The sequence below is a fragment of the Eupeodes corollae genome, chromosome 1 (assembly GCF_945859685.1).
Source record: "Eupeodes corollae chromosome 1, idEupCoro1.1, whole genome shotgun sequence".
NCBI classification, from domain to species: domain Eukaryota; kingdom Metazoa; phylum Arthropoda; class Insecta; order Diptera; family Syrphidae; genus Eupeodes; species Eupeodes corollae.
In genome coordinates this window covers 240,305,262-240,332,395 of record NC_079147.1, presented here as the reverse complement: position 1 = coordinate 240,332,395, position 27,134 = coordinate 240,305,262, and the positions used below count along the sequence as shown (strand labels likewise).

General features: G+C 32.6%; 1 protein-coding gene across 38 annotated transcripts in view; it reads right to left on the bottom strand.

The window, feature by feature from the left end:
* LOC129942467 (dystonin) overlaps positions 1–27,134 on the bottom strand; it is a 290,358-nt gene that overhangs the window by 78,637 nt on the left and 184,587 nt on the right. For 31 of the 38 annotated variants that reach the window (XM_056051421.1, XM_056051422.1, XM_056051397.1 and 28 more), the window contains 8 exons: positions 11,111–11,390; positions 10,133–11,046; positions 9,699–10,067; positions 7,687–8,608; positions 6,764–7,394; positions 6,485–6,620; positions 5,485–5,568; positions 4,727–4,948 (listed from right to left, as the gene is read on the bottom strand). In XM_056051421.1, the coding sequence (XP_055907396.1) occupies positions 4,727–4,948; positions 5,485–5,568; positions 6,485–6,620; positions 6,764–7,394; positions 7,687–8,608; positions 9,699–10,067; positions 10,133–11,046; positions 11,111–11,390 (3,558 nt within the window). Of the gene's footprint in view, positions 1–4,726; positions 4,949–5,484; positions 5,569–6,484; positions 6,621–6,763; positions 7,395–7,466; positions 7,516–7,686; positions 8,609–9,698; positions 10,068–10,132; positions 11,047–11,110; positions 11,391–15,202; positions 16,515–27,134 lie in introns of those variants that run through there. The other 7 variants (XM_056051407.1, XM_056051427.1, XM_056051430.1 and 4 more) reach the window with 7 other exon arrangements.

The following is a 27,134-nucleotide window of genomic DNA, read 5'->3' as shown; positions in this document are numbered from 1 at the left end:
GCTTAAAATTGAATAGTTTCAACAATACTGATAAGAATTTACGAACAAAATTAATCTAGAGCAATGTAACAATTCATTAGAAACATTTTCGATTTTCATAAAAGAGAGTAAATTAAACTTTAAAAAAAAAAAATGAAATTTTTGACAGCCATTTTCTAGCTGCAAAGACTGTTTCTCTTAAAAACTGTGTTAATAACTCCAATACCTGTCATAATACCCACAATAACACCTGTGATAAAAGAGAAATGTATTTACAACCTTTTTTCATACCGACTTTGCTAAACAAGAAATTGACGAAATTGAGCTAACTCTTTATGTCTCTCAACTAAAAGATTCACTATATTTCGCTTCAGATGAAATTCCAATTTATGTTCTAAAACTTTTTATATCTGTTTTAGATAGTTCTCTGTGCTACTTGTTTAACTTGCCCATTCGCAAGGGTATTTTTCCAAGCCTTTGAAAGTCCTCAAGTATTTTACCACTTTTTAAAATTATGAGAATGGATACAAAGTTATCTGTCTCTAAGAAAACAAAACGTTAAATTTAAAAATCCAATTGTACATTTCTGTGTTCCCCAAGGAAGGCATATTGGACCGTTTTTATTTGTATTGTTCATTAAAGACGTACAAAACACTAACCAATTTTTGAATCTCCTTCTTTAAGCTGATGATCCTAAGCTTCGCCTATCTTACAAAATTAATAACTTATCTGAACTATTATAAAGAAATTCAATTAATGTTTTAAATTAGTGTAGTGTTAAAGGTTTGGATCTAAATCTAAATGTACATGACTTAAATGTTTATGTTCGGTGATCTTGGGGTTGTAATTGACCAAAAACGATACTTTAATAAACATATTTCTAACATTATAAATAAAGCTAAATGTAGGTATGGGTTGTGTGCCGTTTTCAAAAGAATTTCAAAACCCATACATGTTATAGTCCTTATACTTTTCTCTTGTATAGAATATTGCAGCTGTGTTTACCAATCTAACGTCAATCGATTAGAATCTCTACAAAAAACAATTTTTACTTTATGCCCTTCGACGTCTGCCATGGAATAATGACACAAATGTACCACTTTATAACCAAAGCCTAGCCTTAAAAAAGAGGCTGGGATGCGATCCACACTGATAACTTCCCATCCTTTTTGTCGATTTGTCTTGCTTAATAGTTTTTAGGTTTTCGTGTTTTGTAAAAAAAAATGTAGAATTATTTTAACAAATTTTAAAATTACCAACAATATTTTGCATTTGATGAAATAGTTTAAGTTCAAAATCTATTTTAGTTAACGAGATTTTTAAGTCGAAAACCAATTTTTACCAATTTTAGTAGCATTGCTTAAAAGCTTTTGGTTGGATTTTTGTAAAAAAAAATGACTGAATGTAGAAAACAATATTTTCTGTGAGATAAAATTAGTTTGTGGACAGTATTTTTAATTGATGTAAAGATATTTGAGCCGAAAATCATATTTTACGAACTTTTAGTTCGTCAATTCGATTTTTCTCAAAATTGTACAGAATGTTGACAACAATATATTTTAAAAGATAAAAGTAGTTTAAAGCCAATATCTCAAAGTTTTGAAAAGATATATGAGTCGAAAATCAATTTTTACCAACTTCGAGTAATGTTTTTTAAGTTTTTATTTTTTATAAAAAAAAACTGTCAATTCGATTTTTGTCAAATTTTTTCGGAATGTTGAAAACAACATTTCTAATAAGATAAAATTAGATTTAACCAAGTGGGGTTATAAAGAACTTCTTTTCCCATGGATTTGTTACCATATTCGAAAAATTGGTGTCGGGAATTTTCTGAAATTGGGAAAATAATTCCCATGGAAAAATTCCTATCAGCAACTTTTGTTTTCATGGGAAAATCTTGTGTTTTTTTCTCTGAATATTTCCCCGTTACTTAGTTGTCGGAATTGAAAGCGGAGCAAACAATGTAAGCATTTCTCAACAATATAATTATGAACATATTAATAAAAATGTATCTTTTTATGGTCGAATTAAACAAATACTCACAAGTTCACGTTTTAATTAATTATTGAATAAAAACAAGATATTGCTAATGGTTTCACAACAAATCGGTCTAAGGAAGATGTATCAATTTGTTTTGGAAACAAATAGAAAAAGAACTTAACACTTTGGGCCCACCAACAAAATCTTTTTCTGAATGGAAAAAAGGAGGTGATAAGTTGATAACCATGATTTTTTTCTTTAAAAAAAATTATTTAAGGTATGGCTTGATAAAAAAAAGACAAAAAAGCAACTGGTGGAGGCCCAAACAAGGAGTATATATTAAGTGCGTTGGAGAAAACGATAATACGAATGTGTGCCTTAGAAGAATTAGTGGAAAAATGCACAGATGCTTTAACTTTTGGTCTCCCAGCTGAACATTGATAGCAAAACTTCAACTCCTCGGTCTAAAAAAGAAGCCACAAAAAGGCATAACTTGTAACGTCGCTTTGGAACGAGAAATTGAAATCCAAAAAGAACTGTGCAATAAAGTTGAAGAGGCAGTTGAGACTATGAAGCGACACCAAAAAGAAATGGAATACTATTTTAAGATAACATACAGGTCCAATGAGAAAACTAGTGAGTTTCAGAAGATGTTGGATGAAACCTCAACGCACAACCTTGAAATGGAAGTGATGAAAATGCAGGAAGTTAAATCAAAGCTCGAGTTCCAAAAACGTTTACACAACAAAAACTTCTTTGTTCTCGTTGTATTTCATCGATTAGTAATAAAAATGATATTCTTTGCATTTTTAATTAAGGATTAGGTCTAGGACGAAAACAAACAATTTCTTTTCTCTAAAAACTGACTGTCAAATAATTCTAAATCTATGTTCGAAAATAAATTTATTATTTTCATGTTGGCAAAATTTGTTCCCAAGGAAAAAGAATTCCGTGAGGAATTCCCAATAGTAGGAACTTGCTCCCGGGAAGGAAAACATTCCTAGAGAAAAATATTTCCCAAGGAATTCCCGATAAGGCTGAATATCTCAAAGTTTTGAAAAGGATGTTGAAAGCATATTTCGTATAAGTTAAAATAAGTTGGAAGCCATAATCTTAAAATTTTGAAAAGTAATTTGAGTCAAAATTCAATTTTTACCAACTTTGAGTAATTTTTTTTTTTGGGGTTTTTATTTTTTTATAAAAAAAACTATCAATTCGATTGTTCTCAAAATTTTACCAGATATTAAAATTGTTTTTTTTTTCCGTTGCACAAAATAGTTTCGAACATGAAACCATTTTATATTCCTAAAATTTTTGGGGTGAACAATTTTGTTTAGTTTATTTGATTTAAACAAAAACCGTTAATTGGATTTTTTTTTTCAAAAATATACATGTTTGGTATCACGTTAAAATATATAATATAAAATTTAATTCAAGCCTTTAGCATTATTGGTTCGTGACATATTTAGGGTTAACCAAAATGTTCACCTTTTTTTAAACTGCTATGGTAAAAAAAACACCCACGCAATTCTCAGTTTTTTCTTGAGAGTCCTTTCTGCATCTTTCTATGTTATTATCTGTATAACAAAATTTATTTAAAGTCGATAACTCTTTTGGTTCTTGAGCTATAGACGACGAAAAAAAACTTCGCGAACATACGGACGTACTGACGTACGGACATGCGAACGTACAGACGTACGAGCGTACGTACACACGCACGCACAGACATCTTTCTACAAATCTTTTATTTCGACTCTAGCGACCTTGAAACGCCGAGAAGTGTCAAAATGTTCAATTCGAAAAATCGGACCCATTATAGTAACTTAACCTATGGGAAGTTAATAATTCGCCATCACTAGCTGAGAGATGAACCAGTACAAAAATTTTATCTGTCTATAATATTTTGATGGAAGTATCGTGGGTTCGATCCCTGCCTATGCCATCTAAAGTCTTTTCACGGGTACTGTCTCTTGCGATGAAAGTGCTTTCTCAAATTAGCCGTTCGGATTCGGCATATAAACTGTAGGCCCCCTCCATTCCTGACAACATTACTCGCACACAGGAAAGGTTGAGAGATGTAAGTCACTAGGCCCTAGGCCCTAGTTCTCAACGGACTGTTGCGCCACCCAATTTTTTTTTGTATGATATTTTGATGGGAATAACTCAACATAAAAGTTTATCCGAGTTCCTTAAGATCAATAGAAAGTTCAACTTTTAGTAAACATTTTAGTGTAAATGATATTAATATATCAAAGTATTGTGTAAAAAAGGAATTATATAAAATTTTGCAAGGCTAATTAATTTATAAATGTGTACCTAAATAAATAAATAAGTGTTTTGATTATTCCGGTCAGCAGCCACCTTAACCTAACCTAAGCCTATGTAGTGAGGTAAGAACACAAACAGCTTTTTTCTTTCTTCTTCTTTATGTCGTTGTTAAATTGTAAACCAATTCAGCTTAAACTTATGACCTCAATTTAAGATTGAAGTATTTTGTTCTATTTTATCGATTAGTTCAGTCAATCTATCGAATCGACAAAATATTCAGTTAGGTTTTTTCTTTCGAAGAACAAGAACTCCAACGTTTTTTCGACTACAACACGAAACCCTTGAAACATTATTACATTTTTCTATTTCGACGAGTCTTCTATTCTATACATTATTGCCTTTTTATTCCTTTAATAATGAATTCAAACGACGACGTATCCAAAACAATATTCAATAAATTTAAATAAAAGAATACAAACAAATAACAAAATCAACTTACCAATCCATCGGCTCCATTAACTTCAATTGCAGTTTTTAATCTCTGTGATAGAGCTTCAAGCAGTCTTTCATATTTATTATTTAGATTGTCCAATTGTTGCGTATAATATAATGTTGCTCCTGGATCAGCATCTGTGGGTCGTAGATCACGTCGTGGTGGCGAAAATGATGGTCTGGCTTCAACAAGCCAGTCGATAAAATGCAAGCATTTTCCATCGTATATCTTTTTGTTGTTGTTGTTGTATTTGTTGTTGAAATAAGTTGATTTTGGTTTTGGTTTTTTTTGGTTGGTTGGTTATTTTTGTTGGTTTAAGGGTTAAATAGTTAGTGATAAATGTTATTATTTTAATTTTAATTAAACTAAATATAAAATAATCTAAGGAAATGACTTGGAGGATGAAATTTAATTAATTAAATTTTGTTGGTTAAATTTTTGTTTAAATTATTATATTTAGTGCTTTTGTATTTTTTTTTCGTGTGTGTGTGTTTAACTATCGTTAATCACTATCATCATTGTTAAGATTAAGCATTTTAGTTATACCTTCTGTTTTTAATCTTAATTGAAAAGCATTAAATATATTATTATCAACATTCATCAATCATCAATCATCACATTCACTCAGTTCAGTGTTTTTTTTGTTTCTCTTGTTCAAATCAATTCATTCAAAATTTGCCAAATTGGTGTGAAAAAAATAAAGTTTGTTTTTTGGAAATATTGTTGATTGTATAAATGTTTATGTAGAATATAAGAAAAATTACCTTCGCTTCTCGAATAAACCGTCCTCCGGTTAGATTAACATTTTCGATTTTTGGTTTTCGTTCGATAGCAGCACCAAGAAGGTTCTATTACATTTTTTGATTTAGATATTTTTTGAAATATTGTTTTGTGTGTTTTGTTGTTGATTTGATTTTGATATACATTTTATGTTTATTTTGGTGATTTTATTTGTTTGTTTTTGTTTTGGTGTGTAGTGTGTTTGTTTTGTGGTGAAAATACAAAAAAAGGATTAGATAAAATAGTTTTGATTAGTATACTAAATAATGTAATACAAATGGGATTGTTTTAATATAATAAACATGGTTTTTAACAAAATAAATAAACTAAAAACTAAACGAAACTACAACAATTACTACGACAATGGGGGGTTCAACAAATTTAATACTTTGTTTAAACTATTTTCTAATATTTATGGTGATTTTTTTTTAGAAGGGATATGTGCGTTAAGTTTATTTTTACAAAATCTTAAAAAAAAAAATATTTATATACCAGTTGTAATTTATTTAGATTTAAAAAATAAAGTAGCGACAAAAATACACTACAGCCATTTCACCAATATTTCCTTTTATTTCCCCAACAACAAAATATATGGACAAATTCATATTTAAAATTACTATTTTTCTTATTTTTATTTTTAAACATGTAAAAAGCAATTGGATTTAATACAAAAATATACATCCAGCACCCCAAGTACTCTTATATTTTGTGTTTTCTCTTTTTTATTTAAACTTCTCATTGTTGAATTTAAAAAAAATACAACAACAATGACGATATGGGGGATTTTGTATTTAAAAGCAAAATCTGGTGAAATTTGTTTAAAAAAGACAACAACTGTACAATAATTTTGAAGAAAATAAATGAATTCCCGGAATAAAAAAATAATATCACTCGAAAGGGGTGGGGCAGAGTGAAGAAAGACAGAGCGAAATTAAAACCATTCAAGACAACCGATGATGGGGGAGGAAGAACAAAAATACTTACGTCTAGTTCAAGTGCAGAAGCAGCCGTTGGCATTGCTGAAAGCTTTTCAGTCGTGCCATCGACCCATGTTTCTTCAACTTGAATGCCAGCCTGAAGATTCTTCAAAAGGCCAATTGCCGTCTCGCATGATCGCAGTCTAATTTGAAAACAGAGACAAAAAAAAATTAAATGAAACATGAATAAGGTGCTTAATTATAATTATATCTATTGGATCAACACAAATGTCGATTGAATGATAAAATATAAATTTAATTGAGCGTATCAATTCAATATTCTCACCTTTCAGCCAATTGGGTACACACTGTTATCCACCTGGTATTTAATCGTTCAACGTTTGATGTCAACCGCTTTAGATCTCCTAGAACTCTTGTTGGTACACCCATGCGTCCTAATTGATCAGCAGCATCGTTCATCTTATCCATGGCAGGTTGTTGTTGTGATATGACATCTTGCATATTGGTCAATTGTTTAAAGACAATATGTAAGCCTTCGGCTGACGATGGCAAGTTCAGATGCTTGGCAAGGGCATTTTCTAGCTCCGATATCACATGTTCGTTATCTTCTAGACCAGCTAGAGAGCCTTCGAGCAGTTTCAATCGGTCACCGTGTAAATTACTTTGAGTGTTTAATTCTTTCCACAATTCCAACAGATTATCCAGACTCTTCTTGAGTGCGGGTGTCTTTAGGGCAATTGTTCGGAATGTCTCTTGCAAGTGCTTCAGTTCTGGATCGAGAATACGCAGACGACGTTGATAGTCCTCGTGTGTTTGGACTGCATGTTCAAGTGAATCCAAATCGCGAGGCAATGGAGATGAAAGGATGTGGTCTAGCTCACGAGCCATATCTTCAAGTTTGCCCTTGATGGATATGCATTCTTCGGTGAAGATGCGACTGGCTTGTTTGCTTTCCTCTGAAATATTCCAAAAGAAATTTTAATTGATTTATGATCAAATAATAAAAAAAAAAGCACAAAAATAAGCACCCCGAGTTTTTCGACTGACAAATAGTTTCTTCATTCTACGTCGAACGTTGTTGCTTCCGCGATAAATTCCAAATGATATCTGAACAAAAATATCATTTTTCACAGACTCCCATTGTCAATAAAAAATAAATAATAATTTAAGAAGAAACTATTTCCCACTTGAAATTTCCACACAAAATGAGTTAAATTAAATAATTGCCCTCCTTCAAATCCCACTCACCTTCAGCTCTAGCCCGTTTCTCGAATTCGTCAAATAGACGATTTACTTCATCCATTTCACGTCTTAATCGCCTCAATTGTGGATCATTTGGATCACCTTCGCTGAGCAATTTATCTGCGTCATCATTCAATGCCCGTCGTATGGCTGTTCTTTGTTCTGGTCCCATTGCCAAAAATTGATCAAAGTCCCAGCCCTTGACTACTTTAATTGTGGCAAATATCATATTCTGACGTAGACGCAGATGTTTCTTCTGCCACAAGGCAACGGAACGATCGAAGAGTCTCTTCAAACGATCAGCCGCCTCAATGGCTTCTGGATCGGGTGGTGGCAATAGCAGACAAGCACTTGGTATTGAACCCTCTACGCTGCGGCTATTCCTCACGCGCCATTTAACACGACCTGAATTGTCAATAAGAGTGCACGTCTCACCCTTATCGACGTTAACTTGTTGACCTTGGTGTTTGTAGGCGCATATTGCCTGCACTTGAGATTGTCTATTCACAGGCTGTTTGCGTTTATTCAATGGCACAATTGTTTGTGCTCGATTTTGTAGCGTTTGCACTGTTTCCCCGAAGGCATTCAACTCCTCGCGCAAATCTTGCATACCGCGCAACAGTGCCTCACCTTGATCTAGACCAAAGTCAGACTGAGAATATGTGGTGTTGAGTACTTCGTCACGCTTTGTCAACCATTGTTCGGCGTCTTTTATTTCGGCAAAGAAATGATGATATTCAGTTGCGTGTTTAAGATGGACTTCCAAGCACAAAGTCAATTGGAGTAACCATGCCCATTGTTGTTGTAACACACTCAAATGTGCTTCGATGCATTTCAATGCGGGGTGCTGTTGATTGAGTAATGCCTCGCCACGATCTAAGATTGTTCCAAAGTGTAATTCACGTTTTTCTAATTCTGACATCAGATTCTAGAAAAATACAACAAAACAACAAAAGAAAATTAATCAAATTCCAATGAATTAAAATAATGCTGGTTCGTTGAGACAGAGAAAAGGGAGATGAGCTGGGGGTGATCGAATTTTATAAAATAAAAATAAAGGCAAAAGTGCAAACATAAAGCTGAATGGCAAGTATTTTACTTTTGTGTATGAATAACTTACCTCTTCTCCATTTCCAAATGTACGCTTGAAAAAAGAGTTAAATTTAAATATTTCTTTTTTACACTTGAGGAGTTCCCCATTTTCCAATTAAAATCAAGAAAACTACTGAGGGACTCCTTTGAATAGTTGTCTAAGGGTTAACATTAGAGTGGATCGATTATTTTCTATTCCTTTTTGCAGGCTCTATTCGTGATGATAATTATGTACACCTGCTCTCTCATTATTGCATAAGGGTCAGTGATCGACATTAGGGACCTATTGTGCCTTCATTTTATCCCAATAAGATTCCTTGGAATTTTGGAAAAGTGTTAGATATACCCTTTTATTAGGATAGTTATTCTTGTGGGCTTGCGAAATGCAAGAGTTGTTTGTAAAATGCTAGAAGTTTGAGAACAACTCAAAGGGAACCTACATGCTTTTGATCTAATTAGCAGTATCATCTTAAAAAAGCCAGTCCATATCTAGATTAATAACCCATTGTAGTCTAAAACTTATGAATCCCGAAAAAAAACCTTCCGCCAAAAACGATCGTAGCGGAAATTTCTCACAATTTTATACTACAAACGGATTTGGTGATAGTTTTTTCGGGATCCGTAAAAGCTTCCGATTATAATGGAAGTCGTGATAGGGCTCATTATGAGAAGGACACAAAAGGTCCTGCTACGAAAAGGGCAAATTAATTCCTATGAAAGTGGAGAGTTACGTGGAAGCAGTAGTTGAAACCAAAGCTTAAAAGTAATAAGAAATACGGAAAAACATCGAGCCACTCTAATCCCTAAATAGAAGCTTTTGCAATGCTTGTAAGCAAATTACTTTACATAATCATGCTATGATCCAATTTTCTTATCTTCTACTTTGCTAGGTTCTTGTTGAACGAAGATAAAAAAGCTTAACATACCTCATAGTATCGATGGACAGCAGGTAAATCTAGATTCTTGTCAGCCCAATCACGAGTAATCTCAACTTGTTCTTTCTCATTCAGCCATTGGAGTTCAGCTGAAGCTTGAGCCAAGAAATGTTGCAATGAGTCCAAATCTGAAAGTCGTTTGGTTGATGTGCTCAGCAAGTCGGCATATAATTTTTGAAGTTGATTCAAACGTTGCTGGTATAGATTTAGTTCGTCACCATTGAATTTGGTTTGTTGACGTTCGGCTTGGAGGATCTTTGAGTGGAATTGATCGATTGTCTTGTGGTCTTGTTGATGGCGCTCAAGTTCTTCTTTAACCGATGCTAGATCAGATCCATAGTCGGCAGTGTGGAGTTGTTTCTGTAAACATACACAATTTAAATTAAAGAAACCTTTTGAAAACTAACTATGTTTGAAGTACTTACCAACTTATTTTGGCACCATTCAGTATATTCTTGCAGGTCTCGGAAGTAGGGATTTGTGTCTATTTGTCTAGATTCAACAACCATACGCGTTTGACGCGTCACAGTTGTTTCATGGACGGGATACTTAAGTCCAGATAGCTTCTGAACTAAAGTGGAATGGAACGTTGAACGCAACTGCGACCATCGTTGGTGTAATTTCTGGACTTTTTTATGCAATTCGGCCACTTGTGGGTAGCGGCCCTCCTTTAGAACTAAACAATCCTGATTCATATCTTGAATTGGTTCTTCTAGGTGTCGTATTTCTGTTTCTAGGGCTTCAACAATATTCTTCGCATCGACTGGATGTAATCGTTCAATGCGACGACTTTCTTCGCTTATTCGAGTCTCCAAATCGGTTAATTTCATATCAACGTGTTTGATTTCACGTTGAACTTTATCGCCGAGTCTTTGAAGACGCTCCAAACGTTCAATTTCTTGCTGTAATATATGATCACGATCGGCTAAGGCCGTTTGCAAGCGATACCATACTTTTTCAATTGAATCCGGTCTCAATTCGGGTTCAACTTCAATTTCTCCAATACTCTCGAAGTATCTCTCCAGTTCTTTGTAGATTTGAACAAGTTTTGTCTTTTCTCGCTTTCGTGGGGCCACCTCGTCGGTGTGGAAACGATTTAGATCGCTTAGCAAACGTTTCATTTCGATCAGAGTCGAAGGGAATGAACGCTCCTGCAAGTAGGCAGTCTTCTCACGGCACCAATAGATGAATTGTTGAGCCAAGTCACGATATTCGTGGACTCGGCGCTGTGATTCCATGTCGAAAAGTGGATGAATTGATGGTGGCTCTGGGAATACATCGTACAATGAAGATATGTACGTGATCAGAGACTTTTCATCAGGTTCGTTTGTGTCAACATCTATTAAAACGAAAAAGAGCTTGTATATTATTTATATTTGAATATGTTTGATTTGTTAAAATACCTTCAGGATCAAGCAGACGTGTAACACCATATTCCTTTTCGACAATACTGAATGCGGATTCAAGACGTTCTCTTGGTCGGTCGGTCCTTGCTTTTCGCCAGTCAAGCAGATCCGGCCGATTTCGATGCACCAAGGCAGAGAACGCCAGTCCATCACGCCACGAGCCAGTAAAATCATTTACTCGAACGCCTGGATACCGTGCTGTTGAACGTCGCGCCCATCTTAAAAGAGCTTCTCTAGCTGATACGTTATCTTCTTTTCCAACAACGATATCGGAGATCTATGAAAAATATAAAAAATACATATTTCATTAATTCTTTTAATTCTAAATTGTTTAAAATATATTTTTTATTTTTTATCTAGATCCGCCTACGACGGACGTTTAAAGTTTGAAGTTTACCTTCGATTTTGCAATTTATAGACATTAATGTTACCCCTACGTGTTTTTCTTTAAGTTTGTTCCAGTTTAACAACCTTGATTCTTCCCACTTAACGGCGCAGTCAGTGTGGCGTTAAATTGAAGAAATTTGTGGACAAGAGTAATTGTAGTGTAGTGTCTTTTAGACAGTTTCATTGCCTTGAATTGTGTTTTTTATTTTAGCCATCTTTTGTATAAAATCAACTGAGTTGACGTCATTTGAAATTCCTATCCTATCCGAAAACAAAACCTTCCATAAAAGACAAACATGTGGCGGCTATTTATTTTCCACATTCACATGCTGGTTGCAGCCGCCACTAACCAAGTCTCCAGCCTACACAACAAGACGGACGTAATTATTGTTTTTCATCATTTCGAAATACAATGAACGCATTTTTATTGATTTATTTCCATTTTGCTGCTACCTTCTACTATGACGACGACGACGTGTCGGATTGAGTATTTTATAGATGAACAATGAGGCTGTATCAAAAGCAAGCTTTAAATTTTAAAAACAGGTAATTGCGAAAGATTGATGGAGTTGGAGTGTATGATATTTATTTAATAGTTCTTATTTGTATTTGAGTAGGTACCTAACCTACATGCAGTACGTCCTTGCGGCATTTTTTCACGCGTATTTTGAAGTACTACCCATATGGAGTGTGGTATCCTAAGGTGCTGGTTAAATTATTGTTTGTGTGGTCCAAAGAAAAGCATGGACCCAGATTTATCATGGCTAAACAAATAAGCTATAGTTAATGTATCCTAAAGGCCCATTATGATGATGATGATGGTGATGATGATGTCATTCGATTGTGAAACACAATGGATTCATATAAAGGTACGTAGTTCTCTTTTTAATGTCGCTCAATTTTTGGTAACAGAAACTAGTTTTAAAAATACTTAATTGTTCTGTTTGTTAAACAAAAAAGAAATCTTTAAGGTGAAATGGGACAAGAAAATGACATTCAATTTTGGAAAGTATGATTTTCGAAATGGAGTTTAAATATTTAAAGTTTATATCCTCCTCTTTTTACAAGATTCCTATAAGGTGACAGGGGTAAAAATTATGCATTTTAATATTTATACGAAGTTTGTGGCTTAGAAAATTAAACAAAATATACATAGGTCAAAATTAAAATGTTTTCGAATTTTCAAAATCGTTTTTGTGTTTGAATAGATTTTGACAAATGTGTGAAATGAGGTGATTTTTAGATGTGTGCTTTTCAGTCTGGCAATACTTTTTCTGAGTTGGTCTTTTTGACAGATGTCACTTGATTTATTCCCAGTTTGGTTTGCCATTTCATAATGAATTGACATAATTCTGAACAATTTTTGAAAATCCTGCAATTTTTTTTTTAAAAATGATGGTAGAGCGACAAAAAGAAACAATCAAAATATTAAAGGAAACTTTTGGTAGGCACATTATCTCGAGTGTCGTGGGCCTATGGCATGGCCTCCAGGGCGATTGACACCTTGTAAAGACGTGTAATTGCTGACATTTGGCTCCAGTTTCTGCAGAAAGTAGTTGAAAATTCGGCCTATCTATTTGAGCTCGCCTTGGCGCCAACTAACAAGAAATTATTTTGTATACATAATGGTTAACCCTTTTCTTTAAAATAAAGCTAAAGTCTTAGTCAAAACATTAAATTAAATGCGTTTTATTTCTTCTTGAAAACCGCACGTCTTTAAACTCCACTAAATATTTGGGTTAAAATATTTTAAAACATCATTTCAAGAATTGTTGCTTTTTATATAATAACTTCCACATTCGCATAGTACGGCTAAAGAACGAACCTCTGTACTTCAAAGTACGACCGAAGTTGGGCTCTAGCGTTTATATAAGTTTTCAGCACTTTTTTCAAAATCAAAAAAATGTCATATTCCAATATGCTTTTCTTTTCAGCTGTCATTTTTCATAAACTACTTGCGAATTGCAACAATTTTTTGACACTTTAAGTTTTGAGAATCTGCCTAGATTTGTGTAGTGTTACTTTTACTACAACAGATGATGTAAAAGTAATGGTTGCGTTCAATCTCGTGTTGGACAGGGTATCTTAGATAGGTGGATTTTTAGATTTGTTGAACGTGTTGGATAACTTATCACAAAAAGCAGAGTAACATTTAAGCTTCAAAGTCAAAATTGTTGTAAGATAAAACATTTAAAATTCGGCGACAAATAGCTTCTTCATCGTCTATTATGTACGGAACATCCTCAAATACAACTTCAACTAACATTTTTTTTTACCAACAAAAAGATTAACCATGTGTCGAATCAGCTGTTCTGTCAGATACCTACATACCCCAAAAAATCTTGGATACCTTTTTTGACATCTCAGCTGTTTTTGATACGTTAGACACGTAAGACACTAACAAAAAGGTATGCGGATACCCTATCTGTCTGAGATTAAACGCAGCCAATGAGATAAGCGTTTTTAGTTTTTGTACCTTAAGAGATCATGAACTGTCAAACATACAAATTCTGTTTCTTTCTCTGTTCAATGTGTACAGAGCTTCAAAGTTGTATTACTTTGTAAGTCCAAAGGATGGCGTTTGGATTTTCAGAGCACAACCAAGCGTTCCGAGACCCAAAACGCTGAAAACTCAAGAGTTCATATCTCGGAACTAAAAAGAAAAAGCAACTAATGCGCATATGCCTTAACTTTGACAAATTGCGTCAAGTTCCATCAACTCCATTTGATTTTTGTATTAACTAAATGTCAGCAATTTTTCATTCAAAGATCAACTTTTATGAAAAAATAGAGCAAATTGGTTTTGTTTTCTGTTCCTTGTAGAAGGTACTTTATTTAACTACATCTGTCATGTTTGCTTCGGTCACAACTTAATTTTGAGGTTAAATTTTTCTACTGTCATTTTCTTCACAATAATAAAGATTTAGATGTCGTGTGTGAATTGGATTCCATTTACATGTATCGTGAGGATAGATTCAGCGTAAAATGTAATTAAACAAACCCAAAGTCATAAGTAGAATTACATTGACAGAACTTTTCGAAATGCAAATTGTAGATCTGTTCGTTTACTTTCCATGCTAAAAATCTCGAAAACTGGGACCTTAAGAAATAAATCTTAAGTCTAATTAAATTCAAGACATACTTATGTCAAAATAACAACAAAAATATCGACTTGCTAATGAATACATTCAACGACATTAACTCGATCTGTTTGATTTTTGCACTCATTGCCAAAAAAATTGTAACAATATTTATATCTCGTGCACTTATTTGACGAATGTTTTAATTTAATACAAAAAGTGACTAATTTTGTATACAAAATGTAATTTTTTACACCATTTATGTAGATAAACTTTGACAGAATTGTTAAAAATTGTTGACAGTAAGACAGGACTATCTGTCAGTTAACTATCCCCGGAAATATTGCATTTGTATGAGAAATAACAATTTTAACCCTAACAAGCTCACACACTAAAGCTATTCCCACATTAAACAACAAGTTTATACAGTTTCTTATCTAATAATAATCGTAAAACAAACATGTCAAAGAATAGAATGACAGTGAAATTAAGATACTAGCCCACTCAACAAAAATATGCCTGAATAAATTTTACTTTTCAAAAGATATCGTTAGCATATATTTTTTGCAAACGATCGACATCGTTAAAATGTTCGTTAAATATTCAACCAAAATTAAAATACCTTTTGACGCTTCGGTTCAATAGCTTGTGGTGGTGCATTGTTGTAGTATCCAATTTCAGTAGTTCGCACACTTTTTCCCGACGAATGCAACAAATTCTGTGCCTGTTCCTTTTCCTCGGCACGACTTAATGTCGTCACCTTCCTCACAATATGTGTAGTTATTCGTCGATGTCCATCTGGAGCACGTTGTGACAATTTGGTGCGTTCCATACTTGATCCAAGTACTTCCGTTGACATTCGTTTATTCTTAGTAATCGAATGAAAAGAATTAACGTCACTCCCAACCTTCGGTATGTCACCGGGATAACGATCGGCTCCATTATTGAAATTCTTCGTTAAAACCAATGTTCGATCAATTGATGAACTTGACGAAGCAGGTGGATAATTGATGGCTGATCCATTTCGTCTCGTTCCATTGACAGCACCTACGTCAGGATAATCACGAATGACAGTTTCAATTGTCTTCTCGTGTTTGACTTCATGTTTGAAACGGATATTCCTATCGTCAATGTTCGTTGTTATGGCTGATCCTTTGCGAAGGTTTGATTTTCGTCCTTCAGCACTCGAACTTCGTTGATCAGCATGCTCTTGAGTGGCCCTCATAAAAACTCGCCCTCCTCCGGGACGAAATTCATCATCGATTTTATACATGCTTTTGTTGTTTTAAGAACAATTTTCCAGAACTTGCATAAAAGGAGAACGTTTAGCGAGCCTTATTTATGTGATAATGATGTGCAACGCCACCGCGCACCGCCACCAAACTCTTATAGTTTTTATTTTCCACTGAACCACACCGCGAACGTTTTGCGTGTCTTGAGTTCCGTAAAACTCTTGTCTAATATCTTTTTTTCTCTATATACCGTGGTGGATGCCAATTATGGTTCGTTTTTGATGTCGCTTCATGAATAAAAAGAAACGAATTAATGAGCCTCTCGCTGTTTCTAAATAGGTGTAGTAGATTTGAACCGCAATGAACTCTTGCTGGATATACAAACGACCGGATATTCGTCTAAGCTTCTTAGCTTGGCTTATTTAGATTTAGAATGATGAGATACTTATGTATTATTTTTTAAAAAACCCGAGGGGAAAATTAAAATTAAAACAACGAAAACTAAATCAACGAATGATCTATGATCGAAAGAATTTTCATACAATATTTTGATGGAAACACAAAAAACATTCGAAATCGAATTTTGCGATATCAAATGATTTTGTTGTTTTTTATTCTTTGTTTATCAATTTATTGGCTGACCTTAAGATAAGGATGACCAATTCACTTAACTTCTACACACACAAAACAGCAAAACAACAGGTGAATGTAGATTTTTGGAAAACAAAATTGTTCTTAATTATCAATCACACGAATATGTTGTTCGAATCGATTAAGGTAATAAAACACCACCATTATTTTTTCCTTCATGGAGAAAGAATACAAAAAAAAAGTTTTCAAACGTATTTTCCAACCATTAATCAAGTGTTTTCAAGCGTAAACTTTGAAAAAAAAAACTGCCAAACAACTAATGCCCTCCAGAATATTATGACAGGTCCAGGCACTTTTTCGAACAAGACAATAGTCAGTGACAGTGACAGCGCAGAACGAATCAATATGAGAGTTATCTTTTTTCCACCTGTCTTTTTCCAGAATGCTCCAAATAAAATGATTTCTTTCGTTAAATTTATAACGAATCCATCTGTCAAACTGTCGGAAATGTCATAAAACTTTACAATCGGAAAAATCACCTATTTATTTAAGCGAATTCGAAATATTAATATTAAATTAGACAAATAATAATAAAATTATAAAACAAAACAACAAAACGACGACACCCAGATAAACTAGGAGAAACGGAACGTATTCTCGGCGTCTCACCAACAACGACTAACATATGATCGGAACGTTAAATTCGCTTAAAGTCTACCAGGTGTGTCGTTCTCATTCTCGTTATTATTGTTGTTGTTGTTGTTATTTTGTGTCGACTGACGAGTTCATTCATTCGTTGGTGGAGTAAAGAAACAACAACTAAAATAAAATAACAAAACAGAAACAAATTAGTGTGGTGGCGGTAAGACAAAAAAATTACCATCAACATCCATTCTAGCCGGCTTGTCTCTTAAGGAAAATTTATAGGTAAAAATTGAATTCCATTTTGACATTGCGCATGGGCTTTCCACTTATTTAAAAGTTAAAGCTTTAATCTAATACTTTAGTTCCATTTCTGTCAAAAGAGTTTAGGGGAACAGACAAAAACTAAAGCAAGAGAGAGAATTATGCCCTTAATTATATTTTAAATCTAATCGTATCGGTCAGGTGAATTTAGCTCTACAACCACTACTACTACTACGCGACTACCTACAACAACTGTCATTATTTAAACCATGAACCACCTTTGCACAATACAACAAACAAGCATTTATAACCAAGCAACCAAACTATGATGTGGGCTTTTGGCATTTTCTTTGAACTTACTCACCACCAACTCAATTTTCATGTGATGATGTCAGGGATGGATTTGGATGATTTTGACAGCTTGTATGTACGATGTGCAAATGTCATTGATTTATTTATTTACATCTTGAAAAGACTTTATTTTAAGTGAAAAAGTGGTTCATTTTAATATTTACAACTGTCAAAATCATCACTTTATGGAAACTGACATTTGTTTAGTATAACCTAGGCTAGAAGCAACAAGGACAAAGTAAAAAGTGATTGCAGGTTCCTACATCTTGTATGAGTCAATCTCAAAAAATCTTATTAATTTTTGATGTCAAAAATTAGTTTTAGACGATTTGTCGTTTACTCGCAAGAGGACGTTCACTCAAAACAAAAAACACTAGTAGATGACTTTGACAGGGATTAAAGTGGGAAGAAGAAAAGCAGTTGTCTCATTTGCTCATCTGTCAGTTGGTTACTTTGCAGAAATTAAGCTAAATGCAATATTATTATTTAATCATTATCCGTTTTTCAATCGTAATTTTAAACATGTCAGAAAACACGAAAATTTTGCTGTCACCTTTGATATTGACAAATTTTTACTGAAAAATTAAACATTCTGCTGAAACAGCCTATTTAGGACCTAAATTTGGTAGAATCCTATCTGATTTTCTTTGACAGCTGTCAAAATGACTCTTTTTTTACTTTGATGCTTTTTTTTTTTTGGTATTCTTTTTTAGATGTACTTATTTTAGTATAGGTAAGAATTTTAAGATCGATTAAAAATTCGACTGTCTCTTTGAAATGTCAAAATCCTAAAAAGTAATGTCACTTTTCAATATAGATCAATTTTAGGTGATACAAAAAGTTTTAATTCAATTAACAATTGGGCTTCAAAGAGACCGAACAATCAAGTGTCACTTCGAAATGCAAAATGCTTACATATGTTGTCTTTTTCAATCTAGATCAATTTTATGTCATACGAGCTATTTGTTTGTAACAAACTGAGCACTTCTTTAGTCTAACATGCCCTTTTTTTAAGTAATTTTGACAGCAAATTTGACATTTAGTTGAATACGAGACCTGAAAATCTGTTGAACAATCAAGTGTCACTTCGAAATGTCAAAACCCAACCATATCTTTTCTTTTTCAATCTAGATCAATTTTATGTCATACGAGCTATTTGTTTGTACCAAACTGAGCACTTCTTTAAAAACTGGTCTAACATGCCCTTTTTTAAGTTGTTTTGAAAGCAAATTTGACATTTAGCTAATTACGAGACATGAAAAATCTGTGGAACATTGAAGTGTCACTTCGAAATGTCAAAAACCTTCCATATCTTTTCTTTTTGAATCTAGATTAATTTTATGTCACACGAGCTATTTGTTTGTACCAAACTGAGCACTTCTTTAGAGACTAGTCTAACATGCAATTTTTTTAAGTAATTTTGACAGCAAATTTGACATTTAGCAAATTACAATCAATACTTTTCAATCTAGATAAATTTCATGAGATACGAACAAGTTATATTTTTCAGGAAGAATTTGGGCCCCCAAAAAGGTAGTTCTATTTATTTATAAATGAAGTCCAGCCCTTAAAAAACAGTAGGCATGCATCAGCAGTGGCAGGTGGTGGGAGTATATACCTGCTACAACACCAAGAAAAAGTGAAAAAATTAACCAACAATGCTGTTTTGTATTGTTATGGTATCAGATGTCTAAAAAAAGAGTTATTACGCTACACTGACGTTACACTCTGGCGACAAACACACAGAACTAAAAAAAAGACTACTGTGAGCTGACATCAAGTAAAGCAGATTATAGTACATAGTGTGCGCTTCGCTGCTGTCTCTCTAACAAGAATTGTCAATGCTTGTGTGTTAACCTTAATAATAATATGACGATGACGAACGGATACTATACTCTAAACAGAATAAGACTCAAGCTTTTTGTGACTACTATATAATATTTTAAATCATTTTGTTGTATTCTTTTTTTTTGTATTCTTTAACTTAATTATTGCATATTTAATAAACATCACCGTTTTGTGGTTTACCTATAGCTATCTAGAGATAGGCAGTAAAAAACAGCAACAAAAAAAGTTGTAAAGCGCGAATTTAACGACGATATCATCAACGGCAAACGACTACGATGATTTTCAGTGTCATAAACGGGGGAACAAGTTTTTCTATTTTATTATTTTTATTGTTTCGGTTTGTCTGATTTGGTATCCATATTGTGTGAAGTCTTTTGTTTATATGCGTCTGATGTCATACCGTTGCCGCAAAAGATGTTAAATTGACCATCTGCTTTGATGTTGGCTATTTCTTCGTGGTATCTTAAAGATAATTGCCTACCAAGAAGATTCATATAGTCTAGAAAGCAGTGTTGTATATTTTATAGATCATACTATTCACCGTAATTGTTCACTGACATATGTCAAAACACCATGATGGTTTTCTTGTGTGTGCAGGTAATATGTAGTTTTTGACTGAATACGTCCATTGAAATTTTGCGTTAAAACATAAAGCTTAGTTCACATTAATTCTCAAAATAAACATATGTCAAAAATTAAGAGAATAATCATAGCAATTTATCAGAATACAAAAATATATTTCCTGAACTGTGTTAACATTTGAGCGCCATTTGGATGTTCCCACGAAATTAAAATGAATTATTGTCTTTTGGTAACACACTTCTTTTCCTGGATTAATTTGTTTGTTTGTTTGTATTTTTTAAAAGAATATTCTTCATAATTTTGTTGAGGTAATCAAGACATTGTAAGGCAAATAAGAAATAAACACGTTAAAAAATAACTGAATGGTCATTAATGAACTTGAAGGATGGATTGTATGTTTATTAACAGTTAAAAATAACTAAATTGTCATCCATGACGTTTCTTGAATTAATAAACAGGTATAATTTTTGAATGTTGATATATTCGAAAAGAAACAGAAGTGTCAAACATTCGTTCCCATTAGGTTTGTTTGTTTACTTTTACAATCCTAGGAGTAGTTCAATTTTATTTTTTATACGAGTTTTAAGTGAACAAACAGTAGTATTAACATGGTTGCCAAATAAAACATTAAAAAAAAAATAAGAGAAACCAAAAAAATTTGACAATCAAAAATAATCACTCTGCAAAAATAAACAAAAGATTAACCTTAAAAAAAATTAAGTTGAACTTTTAAACTAGACGAAGATTTATATGGTGAATGTATTATACAAGAAAATATATAAAAATTTATGGAGCGTGGTCCAAAAACTTTCGTTTCGACAAAAAATCAAAATTTCCCAAAGAGAAAAAGAGGCTAACACCATTAACTCTATATATTTCATCAATCATTTTTAATTTTTGTGTAATGTTGATTCGAAATTTTGTATTTAATAAAAAAAAAATCAACTTTATGGGATTTTAATACTTCGCTGAACAAGAAGTAAATTATTTATCAATTAAGCTTTCAAAAAGAAAGCAAAAACGAAAAGAATGGTCACCTTCTAAGTTTTTGCTTTTTTTATCTTAGAAAAATGAAATTAAGGTAATCTGAAGATATCATATTTGACGTCATTCGATCAATGTTAGAATTAATTTACACAGAAGTTTTTGAATTGATATTTATTTGTATCAAACTGAACTCGTTTTTGAAAGCTAATAGAACAAACTTTTTTTTTAAATTTGTTTTGATGGCAAATTTGACATTTAGTAAAATTGACAGCGAACACATTGGATTGAAATTTGAATAAGAATTTTGTTGTCTGATTACTCACTGACATCTGTCAGTTGAGTGGGCTCTTCTGTACGTTCAATATACCATCTTTAAACATTAGAACATTTTTGGACACTCAAATAAGGTAGAGGACTGTCAAAAGATTTGAGAAATGGTTTATTCATAAGAAGGTTACTGGGTTACTATAACAAACTTTGCTCTCGTTAATAATGAATGGCCTTGTTTTTTTTGTTTTGGACAATCATATCTTAGTTATCAAGTTTGAAATATACTTAAGCAAAGATTGTATATTATTGTTCAGCTTTTGTTTGCATTTAAATATAAACAATACAAAAGCCAGCTGAAAAAAGAATAATCATGTGTATAATCTTTGATAACCCTTATCTGGATTTAATTTGAGGTTTTTTCAAATTATTTTCGATGACATAAATCAAAGCACAATAGAAAATAATAAATTATTTTATTTTTAAACAATCATTTTTATTGAACTTTGTTTTGGAGAAAAAAATAATGCACCAAAGAATACAATTTGGTTGACTCATTTTGATTCCATTTTTAAAGCACAAAAAAGAGATTTTGAAGTGACAATCAGAAAATTTCAATTTTTCTAGGCAAAAAGCGAGAGCGAGATGGAATGATTAAACGTCAAGTCGCTCGTTTCCAATGTGAACCCCGCCTAACAATAAAAATTATCTGACAGTTAGTTCTGTTAACTTTTATAATTTACAATAAAATGTGATTATATTTAAGAAATTAAATGAATTTAATATGTCGATCTTATACAACTTAACGAAAATTGTTAACACTTATGAGCCTAGTCCGCATCAGGTACTTTATTATTACAGTGTATACTATATTGGTTGCTTTACCATTCTAAAGCACTATTCACATGAGCACGATCAACAACCAACGAATGAACGAATATTCGTCGAGTTTGACATTTCTTTCACATCAGAGATTTTAATTCGTTGCGAATGAAGTTTGACTTTGACAATTAACCAAAACAAGAATGATTTTTTTAGGTTAAGTACACGCGATTATTTTATTCGTTACGAGTGTGGATAATGTGGAACGCAAAGTATTAAAAATGTCTATTGAAATTGTTTAAATTACAGATACGTCAGCCAATAGATGAAAATATAGACAAATGTAGGGTTACCTTAATAGCTATACAACTGTCAAACCAATCATTTTTTTAAATAAAAACCCAATAATTACTACTGTCTACTTTCCTACTGACACTTTTCTACTTACTGATATTATAAAAGTAAAATTAATTTGGATTTCCTGCAAAATTCAGCGTTAATAATAAATAGAAGAGTTCTTATGGGTAGTCATTCAGGACCACTTCTTTTTATCTCAATTTTGTATAATGTATGAATCTGTCTAAATGAATTGAATTTCAAACCGTTGTCAAACCCAGTTTCACGTCTTAACGGCTTCCGGTTTCACAAATAAACTTTACACCAATATGTCATTATCGTGTTATGCCTATACTTCATCAAAACTTAAGTGAATACGTCCAATGCATAAAGTATCAAAAATGTCTGTTAAAACTGAAAATAGGTAAATATATACAAAAAGAACTGTCAAACCTAGTAGTGTTCTATGAATTTCCAATAATTACTACTGTCAACTTTCATACTGACACTTTCTGCTTGCTGACATTTACTAACAAAAGTCAAATTAATTTGCACAATATTATGAATGGAGGAGTTCCTAAAGGAAGACATTTAGGACCACTTCTTTTTATCTTAATTTTGTACATTATGTGTTGTCTAAATTAACTCTCAAAGCATTGCCAAACCCAATTTCGTGTTTTGACAGCTGCCGATATGCAAAGTTGTCACAATTAAATTTTACACTGTGACCATTTAGCCAAAAGGTATAATCCAAAATGTTATCTTGAAACACCTAATGTCTACACTCTATCAAAACAGTGGTTAAATTAATCACCCACCAATTGCCTTTCACAAAATGAGACATAAACTCCTTCGTTAAGTTTTTTTTGTTTGTTAAAATGTTCAAACACGCCCCAAAAACTACTGTTTGAGGAGGCTCAGGCTACAATTAAAATGAAAACGAGTTAAATCTGTCAACAAGTTAACAATTTACAAAATAAATAAATTCCATCATTCAAAACCTATTTAAACGGTGATTTCCTTCCTAGCTATATATTTTTTTATTTAAATGACAGGAGTGCCTCATGTGTCAAACCAATAAATTGCATGTGTGCTGTGTTGAGTGTGGTTTGGTGTTATAAAAATTAATAATGATTGCCTTTAATTTTGTGTAGGTTATAACCCAATGCCTATACCGAATTTGTGACAAGTTGTGGGTTGACTTTTGCGTGTTTTTGATTTTGTAACCAAACCAAACGAAACTATTGGAATTTTATGAGTAGGCAGGTACATAGGTGGAAGTTGTGTGGAGGTAAAAATCCTCCACTATTTTTATATTCCAATGGATATGGATATATGGATAAACTTGTAATCTATATGGCTCTCATATGGTGTAAGGTTTTGAGTTGAGTTGAAAGACAAGATTTAATGCAAATTAGTTGTAGGCGTTGTAAAATTGCAAACTTACTATTCTGGGTCAGGCTTCATTAGTTAGATGACATAAATACTGGAATATCTATCAAAATTACCTGTTCCCTATATTGGATATTGTCATTCGAGAACATATGTTCGTTCAATTTTTAAAGAAAAAACCGTCTTGAGACTTTTGAAAACCTTTGATTTTTATTTAACACCGAATTGTCAACATCGCGCCCTTGAAAGCAATCATCACTTATGATTATGACTTATGAAAAATAGTCTTGACTAATTCGTAGGTTTTTGTTTATTCAGCTTAATAGCGCGGCGGCGGCGTACCTTATAATAATATCTATATTTTTGGTTATTTTATTAGATCACATTCGTGGTATTCAACCATATGGTCGCGATTTTAACTGACATTACGTTATACACCAGCTTATTGTAAGATAGTCAGAAATAGCGATACATGTGTATAAGAGATATTCAACGTTACAACAACGTGAATTAATTCATAAGTTTTGCATATTATTGATTCAACGAACGTGTGTCAGTCAAAATGTCACATAAATTAGAAATATTATAACTTATTTATTTTTTTTTGTGTACAAAGTAAAGTCGATTGAGATTATTGGAGCCACTGCGTGTCTTGAGTAAATATGTACAGTTTTTCATTTATAGACAAAACTTTAATAGAACAAGGTTGACAAATTCTTCTGTCAATGAAAAATATGCCTACTTACTTTTTATAAATGTGGAAGCACTAATTCAATTACTGTCCCTTCCAGCTTTGTAACATGAGTGCATGTCAAAAAATATAATATGATGATAATCATGACGTGTATAATTGCGAGGAAATAAGATATCTGACAGTGCATCTGACAGTTCATCTAATAAGATTTGAAATGTGTTTAGACATGAAGATTTTAAGAGGAGCGGTTTTTAAGACTTTCCAACATTGTTTCACTGTTAAGTGTTTGTGTTTAAGTTCGTATGGAAACAGAATATACAATTTTTCCAGACAGACATTCGCATGGAATTCTTTCACACCTACGATTTGACATATCGTATCCGGTGATCTGTCAAAAAAGTATTTTACTCACAAGTATTGAGTTAGAGTGTTGCTATTTGAAGCTTTAAATCGAAGAACTGAAACCATTGTTACAACTGTCAGTCAGTTCAAATGTCAATTCAATTAATTCATGGCAAGCAAACAATTCAAAATTACTTCGTTTTCAAATGTCATTGAGTTAAATATAAAATAGTAAAGTATATGTAATAACTAAAAGTTATTTAACGATAATCTTAGGGAATAATATTTAAAAGTAGAAACGAACTTGAATTAAAGTAAATTGAAGTTAAACTAAGTTTGACATTTTTGTCGAGCAAATAAAAAATATTTTAGTTTTCATTTAAATCAACATTCAACTGTCAAATGTGTCAAAATGTTGAACCTAGAAGTGGGTTGATTTATAAAAAAAAGCTTTTTTGACAATAATGTTTTGTTTTACAGTTTTTAAAACGAAAACGTCATTGGTGTCAAAAATGTATGATGATAAAATTAAATGCAAAAGCCAACTATAGAAAAACCAAACGAAAAACATTGTTTTTTTTATAACGCAGTTTTATAATGTAATTTTGCAGTACAACTTTTTATTTAGATTAAGATTACATTAATGTCATTTATAATGGACTGACTTTGATAAAACAGATTGTGCAAACAAATTCATTTTTTACGATCGATACCAAAGTGACATTTTCGAAGAGTTCATTGGACTCTTTTGAGAAAACTCATTTTGACGTTTCATCATTGTATCTCTTTTTCACTTTACAGTTAAAAAGGGATAAGAAAATAAGAACATTTAATGAGCGGGAACAAGATAATATGATGAAAAGGAAACAGAAGCCGCCTTAGACTTGTGTTTTTCAAGAAGAAATAGGCCGACAGGGTCAAGCGACTTCACTTAACACCACACAAACTAGTCGAGCGGTGTTTAATCGCACGATCTTGGAGGCCACACCAAATACCTATAATGCGAGAAACAAAAATGAGCTTAAATCAAGTGACAGCTGTCAAAAAGACCCAACACAATTATTGACATATTAAAATCCACACATCTAAAAGAACATCATTTAGTTAGCAAAATACGATAATATTTTAACTAGATGAACCCGTAACGTTGTTCTGTTTGTTATTGAAACCAAAATAATATGCTGAAGTTAAGTATTTTTGTAAGTTAAATTAAAAAATAAGAACATTTTAATCCACATACTGGTTCATCACAATCTTTAACGATCATTCGATTCGTATGAGCACAAAACATATAACAACGCTGTTTCAGTTCCATACGTCATCTGCCAATTGCGTAAGATGCTATAATTCTCGCAAATGTCGTAAAATGTCAAATTGTACTTTGGAATTTTGTGAATAAACACGACAACTGGAAAGAATAAAATCACAATCTTTAACGATCATTCGATTCGTATGAGCACAAAACATATAACAACGCTGTTTAAGTTCCATACGTCATCTGTCAATTGCGTAAGATGCTATAATTCTCGCAAATGTTGTTAAATGTCAAATGTTACTTTCGTATTTTGTGATATAAACACAAAAACTATACACGTATCGCTATACTCTTGAGGAATAAATGACGGTGGTGACATCTCTTAAGGACTTTTCACATGAGACCGACCAACGACCGACGAATGAATACAAAATTTAATTTAACACAATGTATAAAACTAATTTGTGTAGGTAGAAATATAGCATACTTTTTTTTAAAGAGAAAATTAAGAAAAGAAATTGTTCGTCGCGAATTGCAATATGATTGTAACGAACTGTCAAACTCCATTCATGTTCCACGCACAATCCACACTTCTATGAATGAACCTAAACCGTCTTAACCTACAAATTTCATACTAGTCTTTGAATGACGAATAAAAACAAACAATGTGAAGGAAATGTCTTATTGTACAATATTCTTTGATCTTTGGTTGCTCTCATGTGAATAGTCATTAAAGCATCTTGTACATGAGTTCGCATATGTTGATATTTCTTTCACATGAGCTTTATTTTTATTCACAGACAGCGACGAATTGTCAATCTATAATTACCCTTTTCAACAAACAAGACAAGAGTGTTATAATTTTGAGGGTAAGTTGAGCGCGAACAATTTATTCGTTGCGGTGGATGGTATGTGGAACGCGAATAGAATTTGACAGTTCGTAGTAACC